The sequence below is a fragment of the Triturus cristatus genome, chromosome 9 (assembly GCF_964204655.1).
Source record: "Triturus cristatus chromosome 9, aTriCri1.1, whole genome shotgun sequence".
Lineage (NCBI taxonomy): Eukaryota > Metazoa > Chordata > Amphibia > Caudata > Salamandridae > Triturus > Triturus cristatus.
The window spans coordinates 1,098,555,562-1,098,568,629 of record NC_140592.1 but is presented as its reverse complement, the minus strand read 5'-3'; the positions used below and the strand labels follow the sequence as shown (position 1 = coordinate 1,098,568,629).

Here is a 13,068-nt window from a genome sequence, read left to right as displayed (position 1 = left end):
GCACCACTAGAGGATTTTTATTAGTAAATACTGAAATGGTTGCCATGCATGCCATGGTAATGCAAAATCGACTTGCCCTTGATATAATATTGACAAAAGAGGGAGGAGTCTGTGGAATCCTGAAAGTTCAACATTGTTGTACTTACATTCCGGACGAAAGTAAAGATCTAAAGATCTACATCAAAAATATAACTGAATTGCATGAGGACATTACACCACTGGAGGTTGAAAGTCTTTGGGAAAAATTTGGGAAGAAACTTTCTTCTATTAAAGATTTCCTGTTAAACTTAGGTAGTACATTTATAGGTAGAATCCTATTTCCATTAACATGTGTGATTTTTATAGTATTAATTTTAAGATTAGGATGTTTATGTCATAAAAGAAAGAAAATACAGAAAAAGTTAAAAAGAGTAAATTTGAAAAGAAGACAGATTACCAAACAAGAGAGAGAGTTTGAAGAAGTAGAATTAGAAGAGATGAAAGACAGTATGTATAAAACAGCAAGAAGTGAAGAAATTGGGGAAACAGAGATGTGAATCAAAACAAAGAATTCATTTCGCTTTCTTGACAAATTGATACAAAATTTGAGTGGTGTGGTGATAAAATCACCAACAGGGGGGATTGATGGAGCAGGTAGTACAAAATGTTGTATACCTCCCACATTCTGCATGAAAATACTAATTAAATAATCTATTAACTATAATATTATTAAATGAGTTTGCATGTTTATTAATCAACATTATTAATATTCGAATCACACGTGGGATTTGCATTTTGCATGGCTAAATAACCTTTATGACTAAAATCCGTACGCATACTAACAGTAGTATATGTAGTAAATAGAATACTGCATGATATATGTTGCTTTTGTAATGTCTTGTAATGTTGCCCAGGAGGAGGACCAAAAGGGTGAATATAATTGCTTTAAATGTTGCTATACACTAGATAAATACAAGCACATAGAGGGATTAGTAAGGGGTTAACATTAGATTTATTATTTCTATATATTAATTACTCTTTTGTGTTTGTTTAGCTTAAGTTGGCGTTTGGGTCTAAATCAATCATGAAATTTGATATAAACTTTCCAAATGCGAATTTAACCCATCATGAAAATGTAGATAAACAGATATTGATTAACGAGAAACGAGTTTGTGGTTTATTAAGAAAGGTAAGATCTAAATCTTGAAATGTGTTTTAGCTGGTTCTAAATCACCATCAACCAATCCAACTAAATGGTCCATTGACCATGTGGGAGGAGTGCCTTGATGTTTAGGATTAAGATCTGTAGGCGAAAGGGCGTTAATGTATATTTTGTAAATGACTTTTCCTTCCCTATAGGTTATAAGGTGTTCCCCTCACATGTCCGGCGCTTGAACCATTCATCCCTCCTGTGCGTGCAGACCGGTGTGGAAGTAAAGTGTGAGTATTGGTATTATGGGCCCCACCAATGACTGCATGTATGAATGAGTTAGTGTGACGTCGGGTCTGTGCCGCGGGAGGATACCGGTACGGGGTTGTTTTTTCCGTTGCCTGGGTTTTCGCGCTGTAACAAGGCTGCACAACAAGATATGCTACCTGTGTAAACTTTATTCAGGACTTAACCATTGTCTGGAAACTCCGAGCAGAAGCCAGCTGTTCTTTTGCGCTGACTCTGTATGTATACACAGCCTGCAATACCCCAATCTAGATTCTTTACAAATGTTTTTGCAGGTGAGGTGTCAAGGATAGACCGGGGCTGGAAAGGAGGGCAGAGGTAAAATGGATGACGCATAGCTCAATTCAAAAACGAGAAGGATTGGATTTTATATTTCAACAGTCCATCCTTTTTAGCCTATGCTAATCCATTTCAAAGTACATATATTAATCTTGTATATCAATCCTCATGAGTTCATCAATTTCAAGTTGCATCATCATTTGTCTATTTGATTCATGAGCATTAATTGGGGGAGGCGTGATACTGTTACAAATAGCTATACAAGCTGTACATATTACAGGGGCACACTGAACTCAGCAACAGCGAGAGAGAAAGATGGCTCCTATAATTACTATCCCCATTAATAATTTCCAGCCCCAAGCAGAAACAATACCCCACAACCACTCGGACCAAGTCCATGTTCCTTGTTCCTGATGTATTTCTGAAGCTATTTTATGCAGTTTGGAAATAGCATCATAGACAGAAGGAGCATTGTCATGGATGAACACACAACAGCTACTTCCGATGATGCGACATGCTCCACCACAATCAGCTAATATCACATCTAAAACCATTCTATTTTGCAAAACCACAATCCTGGTAATTTGGAGCTCTTCTGTAATATTTCCAAGAGCCATTGCTGTTTGATTAGTCACTGCCTCTAACACTCGGGTCAAGCGTCTTATTTTTCTGCTATTCAGGACTGGACCAACAAAGAAAAAGAGTCCCAAAATAAAATCAACATACTGCTGTAAGGAAGTGTCAGTTTGATCCACTTCATCACCATTTATAGTTCTATTGAATCGTTTCAAGGAAGTGTCATTAAACAGTTTTCGATCTTTGTGATAAGATGCAGGTGCTAAAAACACAGGAGGAAGCAAGAAGGACACGTAGCATATTCCTGACCATCCGATTGGCAAATGATAGTAGCCCTTGTTTCCACAAATGAAGTAAGTGTTATATGATGATAGAAAACTGCTATTGTTTGTTCCAGTGATATTCAATACTGTAGCACAGTCACTTTTTTCCCACAGGGATACTGCCAATACTGCTTACACAGAGACTTGCTCGGGTTCTTGTAACAGCGATAACAGGAGGCCCATTCCCCTTGGCTGTTCGAGTGTTGGGGAAGACGTACCTTGTGGAGGAATTTCCTTTGCTGTATTCCTCCATTTCCCATATAGTTCCCTTGGCTTGTGGAAGGCCATCGTCATCGGGGTAACACACCTTATTCAATTGCACATTAAGCCCCCATATATCAGCTGTAGTAATATTATTGATTTCAAAGGCCCACAAAAGTTCGAACCAGGCTCTACAGGAGCCATTATGTGAAAATGGCAAGGGAATGAGGGGCGTTCCTCCCTTCTTCTGATGCGTTGGCAACATTCCACATACTCAGCAGTTGGTAGTATTTGTAGCATTATGAGTATGATGTAACATTTGTATGCAAGTATTATTGTCATATGACAATCGATGCTTCCTTTCATGATAGTAAAGAGTGAAGTAATAATGTTCTGTAGGGACAGGAGTAGTTGTAGCAGACAGTAAGTTCCGGGCCGGAATTACTTCCTCCACTGTACATACGGCTGCTGCCAATATTATGAACAATATGATCAGAGTCACCATGCACAGTCTTGTCCTTGGTTCGCAACTTGGATCCCAATTTCTGCGCCCTAAGACAGCCCCGGAGGCTTCTGGCCACTGGATCCAATATAGCCGAAAAATAAGCACATGGACGATGTTTGCTGCCATGTGGCTGTGTCAAGACTGATAATGCACATCCTTCCCTCTCAAGTACATACAATATGTAAGGTGTGGTATAATCTGGAGTACCTAACACAGGAACACAACAAAGGGATGCACAAAGCTGTTGATATGCATTTTGTCATTCAGATGACCATGGTAGGGGATAGGGAGTATCTTTAGTAACAAGGGACAAAAGAGGTTTGATAATAAGCGAGAAGTTGGGGATTCACTGTCTACAGTAGGAAGTAATACCAATAAGTGCCCTAACTTCGTTTTGTGTACTTGGAATAGGAAAATGTAGGATAGTTTGAATCCCGTCTTTCGTGAGAGTGCGACCTTCCTTTGACAAGAGGTGACCCAAATAGATGACCTCAGATTGACAACATTGCAACTTATTCTTAGAGACCTTATGTCCCTTAACAGCAAGATGGTGCAAAAGGAGAGAGTAGCCTCCTTACAATGCTCAACTGTGTCTGCTGCAAGCAAAATGTCATCAACATATTGAACAAGTGTAACTCCAGGTGGCAAAAGAAGTTCGTCCAACTGTTGTATGAGTGCCTGACTGTAAATGCTAGGACTTTCTGTGTAGCCTGGGGGAGCCTTACAAAATCTGAATGAATGGCCTCGAAGTGAAAATCCCAAAAGTTTTCTACTATCCTCATGTATAGGGAGAAAAAGACGTTCTTGAGATCAATAACAGAGAATACAGTGGCTGTAGGTGGGATCAATGTCAACAAGGTGGTGATATCAGAGATGACAGGATATTGAGGGACCACTATTTTGTTTATTTCTCTTAAATCAATCACAAAACAATAAACCTCGCCCCTTATAAGGACAGGATGAATAGGGCTGTTACATACATTAGAGGAAACTTCCTCAATGACTCCTGTAAGTATCATGTCATCAATGATACACATTAGCGCACCTTCACCTTCTTTCGATATTTTATATTGCGTGATCCGTGGCAAGGAAGCACCCTCCCGAACCTGTATATGTACTGGGGAAATGTCCATTCTTCCTACATCTGTGTCTGCAGTAGCCCAGACACATGGGGAAACAGAATCAAGATCCGGGCATGGAGAAAATTTATATTGTTTAGGCAATGTCTTTTTCCCAAATGGGGAACAATGTATTGAAGCATGCAAATATTTCAAGAGATCAAGTCCCAACAAATTATCGGGGGCATGTGGAGGAAGCAAAAAGGGGGCTGAAGTAATGGAATTTTTAAACTGCAAACGTAGTTTTTGGGACACAGGGCTAGGAGTTGGTGTACCATCAAATCCTATTGATGTAATTACTTGACCAGACAAGGGTGTCCCAGGGACAAATCTTTTAGATATTGCGCTACATGTCACCCCTGTATCCACTAGGAATTTCTGATCCTGCCCAAGTATGGTGGCTGTTATATAGGGTCCTGACTGGTCTACAGGTATCTCAACTGGTCCTCTTTGTCCTAAGCTGTCCTAGGCAAAGTGCATTCCCACAGTCTCTTCTGATTCATAATCCTCCAAAGAATACTGATTATTATGTTGTTCAAAATAATTATCTGACCTATTTCTTCCTGGAGCTTGAGCTTCTTGTGGCTGCTGTCGGGGAACTTGATTTCCCCGACCACCACTTAGTTGTCCCCTTCCTCTTCCACCAGAGGCTAAGACATGACATTCAGAACACCAATGTCCTTTCTTTTTACAATAAGCGCATTGATCCAGCCCTAGTGGCGTCTGTTTACACAGTGGCCCTAATGAAGGTACTTGTCTATAATTTTGACCATAATTATGACCACGGCCTCGACCCTGGGGTCCTTATGCCTGAACCATCATTACCTTAGTTTTTAACTCTTTTGGTTTCCCTTCTTTTCGATCTTGCTCAGTTGTCACCTGAGTCTGATAATACTGAGCCATATCTAATATAGCCCTAGGGAATACTGAAGCCCATGTACTCTCAGATCCCTTTAGGCGAACAGATATTTTGGGAAGTGAGTTTCCCACAAATCGATCTACAAATAAATGCACGCCCTTGGGTGTAGATGCATGTTGGCCACTAAAATCATGGAACACTTCCTCAAAGCGAGTAAATAAATCAGGGACGGCCTCTCCCTGTTTTTGATTACAAGCAGTAAGAAGCGTCCAATCTATTTTTCTTGCTGGAATCATTGTTTTTATATAGGTAAGTATATTACCAGGGAGATCCAGTATGAGTTGATTGGGTTTCTTGCCTGGCTTCCTATCCGCTTCGGCTGCTACTATGGCAGTCCAGTCTTCGCCTAGCTCAACAGCATGATCCTGTTTCCGGGCAAGTCGCTACATATCTGGTGGCAAGATCATGCCAAAAAACATATCAATAGCAGCTAAGGTCATGACGCAGGAATCAATAGCTGCCTGTACGTCGTCGTAAAATCCTCTAGGATTTTTCCATATGTCAGGTAATGAGGCCTTTAAAGGGAGTACATCAGTCCTTTTCCAGGGCGTATATATCCAATTGTACATAAGTGGGCTCTAGCATCGGCACTATTACGATCATCATTATCTCCATTCCCTCTCGTGGGGACGAACTGGGGCGCGGCTTCCCTCATGGGTCTTATCCACGGAGAGGTAAGAAGTTCATTACGGTATCCAATTATCGTTGCTATGGTGGTATTAACTCTACCTACAGGGAAGGCTACTACCTGACACTGTCGACTAATGTCTCTAACATTGTTGGGACCATTTTGTCCTGTAGTCATCTCCCATTGGACTATAAGCTGATAAGAAAGCTTATTTACGAGACAAAGGAGCTTGCCCTCAGAGAAGTTTTGTATCTGGTCTATCATTTCTCCTGCCTCCATTTCTGGGTCATTTAAACAATTTAATACTATGTGATGGTGCGGGACAGACGGACCCTAAGGGACTCACCGAATGGTGGACACATATGCCGGTCTCACCCCCTTTTCTCCCCTCACAGCAGAACGAGTGGAGGTCAGACACGGAAAGCGAGAGAAGGAGCTGGGACGAAGCGGAGCCCTTTAAGAAAAGCTCGGACGAAGCAAGAGACACACCCCCGTGGGACGCAGGGACGTCAAAAGGCGGAAGAGCTACAGAAGAGGCGGACGGCGTTTCCTGGAGGAGTGAAGCAGACGAGTGGAGCAGAGGTGGTTCGAGTGAGGTAGCAGAGCGGAGAAGGAGAGAAGCAAGCACAGGAGAAGAGTGGGAGGCGACGGAGGAGCGCGAGGTGGACGAGAGAAAACGACGAGAGGAGAGGGAGAGTCGGCCAGGAGGCCCAGTACACCGCGGATCGCCCAGCCACGTTCCCAGGGGAGGAGCGTGGCTAGGACAGGTACGGAACCGCGTAGCGGGGTGGTGGGCGAGAGGGGAAAATCCACCTAAGTAAACTGTGCCCCGTGTCGGAAATAATCCCCTGTTTCCCTATCCTCTTGCGTATTACTGCACTACACCTCCCGACATACAGTTCGTTACGAGCACTTACTAGGGTGTATCCTCACTCCCCGGTCCTGGTCATAGGTTATAAGGCATACTAGACCCGGTAATCTGATACTTGTCCTCTTGTCTCTTCCTTCCTAGGCCGGAGCAATCAGGGAAGAACCACGGGACCATCCCCACGATACTACCGAAGGCGGAGAGAGCCAGACCCCTGCCCCCCAGGAAGTCCTCCTACATCGAGCAACCACGGATCCTGCAGTGTGGCCAAGAGAGAGACTGACAAGTCGCTTACGGAAACGTTATGTTCCAATAAAACATCGTTTACAACACATACGTGTCCTGCCTGTCCCTGACCCACCGCCACAACTGGTGTCAGAATTGGGATCTACAGCTGACTCCGTCGGTAACGAGATGGAGGCCCTCATACAAACTCTAATTCAGGGACAGGAAAAATTGGAATGGGCGGTGGAACGACAAATGACGTCAGCACAAGCCGATAGGGAATCCTTTCAAAACGCAATGACCGCTCAGCTAGCTGCTATTCAGAAAGCCCCCACAGATCCCGGGATGCCAGTACCGGCCGTGCGTCATGTGCCCCACCCAACTGGCATGGCCCTGCAAAAGTACGTGGCAGGAGAAGACCCGGATGCCTTCATGACCAATTTTGAACGTGCAGCCAGGGCCTGTGGTTGGCCCGAGGAGAAATGGCCCTTCTTTTTAGCCCCCCTGTTATCGGCGGAAGCCCAGGCCGCTTATCAGATAGCCAATCCATCCGGGGTCACTCCTTACTCCATCATCAAGGAAGTTATACTAGAACACCTAGGACTCGACACAGAAGCCTACCGAGTCCGTTTCCGCAAAGAGAGAGGGGCGGCAGGGGAAAACCCGAAGACTGTATTCTTCCGCCTAAAATTAGCCGCTGATAAATGGCTTAAACCGGAGAGCCGTACCAAGGAGGAAATCATGGACTGTATATATTTAGAACAGTTCATGGAAGCAATGCCTTATGGAACCCAAAGATGGTTAAAACAACATTCTAACCTGTCAGTGGCCCAGTCTATAGAGATGGCGACGCAATATGGGAGGGCCCAACCGCGCTATGGGGTCGGGGACCAGGATAAGGGGGAAAAAAAGGCTCCTATGGTGCGAAACGAAAAGAAAGGCAAGGCCCTCCCGGAATTAGTAAGAACCAAACCGGTACGGATGGATGTCACCCCTATCAAAGGACCCCAATGCTATGACTGCGGGGAATGGGGTCATAGTGCCCGTCTGTGCCCTCGGCGAAGGAGTGACGAACCTATGGACATCGGTTTTCTACCCAAGACCGTCTTCTATTCAGCCGAACTGGGTTCCTCCTACTATGTACATGTAAGGATGAATGGAGCACTAGTCAAAGCACTGTTGGACTCTGGGTGTAGGCAGTCGGTGGTGAGAAAGACCCTTGTGAGGCCCCACCAATTCCTAACCGACCAGGTAGTTCACATCAGATGTATACATGGGGACGTAAGGCCCTACCCCCTTGCCGTGGTCCCCATAACTCCCCTCAACCAACCCCCTCAACAAGTCAGAGTAGGAGTAGTTGACACACTCCCCGAGGACGTAATATTAGGGGTAGACAACCCTAGCTTTTTGTCGCTCTTTCGAAAAGAATTACAAGAACACCGGACCGGGAGGGTAGAACCAACCAGTGCCCTACTCAGCCCGGAACCTTGGGTGTTAGACCGCAGCTTTCGTTTTGCCCAAGCCAATGATCGATCCTTATTCAATGCGTGGGAACAAGCCCAACAGACTCAGAACCAAGGGGAGGGGGGATACCCCAAATTCAGGATTCAGAATGACCTATTATACAGGGAGAGCGGGAAAGGAGCGCCTCTGCAGCTGGTGGTCCCACAACCCTTCCGAGAGCAGGTCATGTTCTTTTCTCATACCCACCTCACCGCAGGGCATGCCGGCAAGGAGAAAACTGCACATAGCATATTAAGGTGTTTTTACTGGCCAGGGATTTATAAAGACATCGAGAACTTTTGTAAAACCTGTGAGACGTGTCAAAGGAAAAACACGTATAAACCTCCTCCGGCTCCCTTGCGCCCCATGCCAATCATAGGGGTACCATTTGAAAGGATAGGGATGGACCTGATAGGGCCACTACCACGGACCAGCAAAGGACATCTATATGCCCTCGTAATAGTGGACTACGCCACTCGCTTTATAGAGGCCTTCCCGCTCCGAGCCCCAACTACAAAAAACCTGGCAGAAAAGGTAGTCGAATTATTCTCCCGAGTCGGCTTCCCCAAAGAAGTCGTGACCAACCAAGGGACTCCCTTCATGTCACGGCTGATGAAAGAAGTCTGTAATGTCTTAGACATCAAACAGCTGCGCACGTCTGTCTACCATCCACAGACCGACGGACTCGTGGAAAGGTACAACAGAACCCTAAAAAGTACCCTGAAGAAGATGTTAACGGTGGAAGGTCGGGAATGGGACAGACTACTTCCCCTTGCCTTATATGTGCTTCGGTCCCAAGTACAGAGTAGCTTAGGGTGTTCTTCTTTTGAGTTATTATATGGGAGACAACCAAGATCCCTACTAGAGATGACGAAAGATGCCTGGGAATCAGAAGAACGTCAGGATCACTGCAGCCTTCTCGAATATACGGCGCAATTAAAGTCCAAAATTAGCAAACTACGAGATCTCGCATACTCCAGTCTGGAAAGAAGCCAAGGAAGACAGAAAAAACAATACGACAAGGGAACGAAGTTGAGACGACTACAGCCCAGAGATTGGGCGCTGGTACTGCTTCCCTCATCCACCAGCAAATTCAGGAGCGAATGGCAAGGTCCGTTCCTGGTGCGGGAAGTCGTAGGGGATACAAACTACAAACTACAAATGACGCCCGGGAAGACGCAGTGTTACCACATCAATCTGCTGAAGAAGTGGCTTGGGCCGGCTCCACGGGCGGCCCACTTCGTGATCCCCAGCCGGGAAACCCCAACCTCTACGATAGACGAATTAGTGGTGAACCCCGAGCTCAAGGAAGACCAGAGACAAGAACTACAGGCAATGTTAAAACCCTTCCACCCCATATTTTCTGATTTACCTGGACGGACCCGGTTGGCCGAGCATGGGATACAAACGGCACCCGGCAAGATCGTACGCCAGAAGTCCTACAGGGTACCGGCAGCCCGGAGGGAGGCGATCCAGCGCGAAGTGGAAGACATGTTGCGTTTGGGGGTGATACAACCCTCCACCAGTGACTGGAGGTCCCCTATAGTGATGATACCAAAGCCGGATGGCTCCACGCGCTTCTGTATGGACTTTCGCGCATTGAACGAAATCTCAACCTTTGATGCCTATCCAATCCCCAGGGTGGATGATCTTATAGAAAAGATCGGCGAATCCTGTTACATCACCACATTAGACCTAACAAAAGGGTACTGGCAAGTGCCCTTAAAAGAAGCGGACCGAAAGAAGACAGCCTTCTCTACCGATCAAGGCTTATTTGAGTTCACCGTCCTGCCGTTCGAACTCCATGGTGCGCCAGCGACGTTTCAACGGTTGATGAATACCGTCCTCCAACCATATTCGTCATTTAGCTCGGCATACTTGGATGACATCGTGGTGTACAGCTCATCCTGGCAGGAGCACCTACAACATCTGACTATCATCCTCAATGCCCTACGAAGCGCAGGACTGCATATAAATGCAAAAAAATCAAAAGCCGCATTTTTTAGAGTTAAATACCTCGGGTATGTTTTGGGAGACGGGGTCATAGCCCCTCAGAGGGAGAAGATCAAAGCCATAGAAGAGACACCCTTCCCTACTACAAAAAAACACCTACGGGGGTTCTTGGGTCTTATAGGGTATTATAGGAGGTTTATCCCTCAGTTTGCGGAAGTGGCCTCTCCCTTAACGGATCTCCTACGCAAAGAACACCCTACCTGCAGGTTAAAAAACCCCTCGGAGGAGGCCCTACAAGCTTTTAGGACCCTAAAATCCCTGATCACCACCCATCCGGTATTAATCTCTCCCGACTTTAGTAAACCATTCCTGGTCGCCACAGACGCCTCAGAGACAGGGATAGGGGCAGTGTTGTCACAGGTGGGGATGGACGGTTTCGAACATCCCATTCTGTATGTAAGTCGGAAACTCTTTCCCAGGGAGGCCAAATACCCCACCATTGAACGAGAGTGCCTGGCTATTAAATGGGCGGTAGAAAAGCTCAGGTATTATCTCGAAGGCAGGCCCTTTACGCTATACACTGATCACGCTCCCCTAAAGTGGATGTATAATAATAAAGGGCAAAATCCCCGGGTCCTCAGATGGTTCTTATCACTACAGCCCTTTGCTTTCGAGGTGCAACACAAAAGGGGGAGCGAGAACTGTAACGCGGACTTCCTATCCAGATCCTTTCCTCTCCCCGATCGGGAGCAGCCAAGGGGGGAGGAGTGTGACGGTGCGGGACAGACGGACCCTAAGGGACTCACCGAATGGTGGACACATATGCCTGTCTCACCCCCTTTTCTCCCCTCACAGCAGAACGAGTGGAGGTCAGACACGGAAAGCGAGAGAAGGAGCTGGGACGAAGCGGAGCCCTTTAAGAAAAGCTCGGACGGAGCAAGAGACACACCCCCGTGGGACGCAGGGACGTCAAAAGGCGGAAGAGCTACAGAAGAGGCGGACGGCGTTTCCTGGAGGAGTGAAGCAGACGAGTGGAGCAGAGGTGGTTCGAGTGAGGTAGCAGAGCGGAGAAGGAGAGAAGCAAGCACAAGAGAAGAGCGGGAGGCGACGGAGGAGCGCGAGGTGGACGAGAGAAAACGACGAGAGGAGAGGGAGAGTCGGCCAGGAGGCCCAGTACACCGCGGATCGCCCAGCCACGTTCCCAGGGGAGGAGCGTGGCTAGGACAGGTACGGAACCGCGTAGCGGGGTGGTGGGCGAGAGGGGAAAATCCACCTAAGTAAACTGTGCCCCGTGTCGGAAATAATCCCCTGTTTCCCTATCCTCTTGCGTATTACTGCACTACACCTCCCGACATACAGTTCGTTACGAGCACTTACTAGGGTGTATCCTCACTCCCCGGTCCCGGTCATAGGTTATAAGGCATACTAGACCCGGTAATCTGATACTTGTCCTCTTGTCTCTTCCTTCCTGGGCCGGAGCAATCAGGGAAGAACCCCGGGACCATCCCCACGATACTACCGAAGGCGGAGAGAGCCAGACCCCTGCCCCCCAGGAAGTCCTCCTACATCGAGCAACCACGGATCCTGCAGTGTGGCCAAGAGAGAGACTGACAAGTCGCTTACGGAAACGTTATGTTCCAATAAAACCTCGTTTACAACGCATACGTGTCCTGCCTGTCCCTGACCCACCGCCACATACTATCAGTTTTATTGCCTCTTGACGTGGCTGAGGTACGGCAGAATGAAGAATTCAGGGGGCCGGGATATGTACAGGGGGTACGGGCCCCTCTGTCAATTCGGGCGCAGTTGCTTGGGATTGGGGGGATAAGGGATGAATCTGCACCGGTTGAAAAATAAGGAGTTGGACAATCACGGGTGGAGGAGGTGGAGCCAGCGGTGCAGGGGGTATGAGGTTTGGTTGTCCAAGGGGAAGGGGTACCAAAGGTACATATGGGGGTGGGAGTCGTTCAATCAATAATTCATTGATGTCTGAATCCACATCATCTTAGTGGACCTGAGCTGTTACCATCGGTCTAACTACGTATTCCTTAGATATTAGCAATCTATGCCCCCGATCTAAACATTCCTTATTCTCCTGAACTTCTTTATCCTTGAATTCCTCCTTGATCCAAAAGAATGGCCGTCCGAGAGCCCCAGTCGAGGTCAGCAGCCGCAGGAAAGTTCAGAGTCGGGAGCTGAAAAATCACCTTGGACACGAGAACTAGTCTCTTCAGGTGTTGCGCACCTCAGTGACGTTCTTCTTACCGACACAATCTCCTTCCCCGGTCCAACTGCAGGCTTTCAATCGGGCCCCACTTTCGGGTGCCAATTTATGGAGGTGGGTTTTATCTAAAACCCACTGGTGCAGGGTCACCCTTTGTCCACAGGTTCAAAACAAGTAAGGAGGAATCGACACTGGAGTGAAGTACAAATCCAGGATCATTTATTAACATTCATGAATGGGAGCCTCGTCCGACAAGCACTATAGAGATACTCAAGGAGGAAGCACACGGAATAATGGTTACATGGGTTTTT

The 13,068-nt window shown here is 46.7% G+C and overlaps 1 protein-coding gene across 1 annotated transcript in view; it reads left to right on the top strand.

Moving 5' to 3' along the window:
- LOC146799426 (uncharacterized) overlaps positions 1 to 12,193 on the top strand; it is a 29,547-nt gene extending 17,354 nt beyond the window's left edge. The window contains exons 2-5 of the mRNA XM_085627876.1: positions 4,953 to 5,186; positions 6,380 to 6,751; positions 6,997 to 8,223; positions 11,389 to 12,193. Of these exons, the coding sequence (XP_085484002.1) occupies positions 4,953 to 5,186; positions 6,380 to 6,751; positions 6,997 to 8,223; positions 11,389 to 11,814 (2,259 nt within the window). The 3' untranslated portion in view covers positions 11,815 to 12,193. The remainder of the gene's footprint in view (positions 1 to 4,952; positions 5,187 to 6,379; positions 6,752 to 6,996; positions 8,224 to 11,388) is intronic.
- Positions 12,194 to 13,068: the final 875 nt, after the last annotated feature.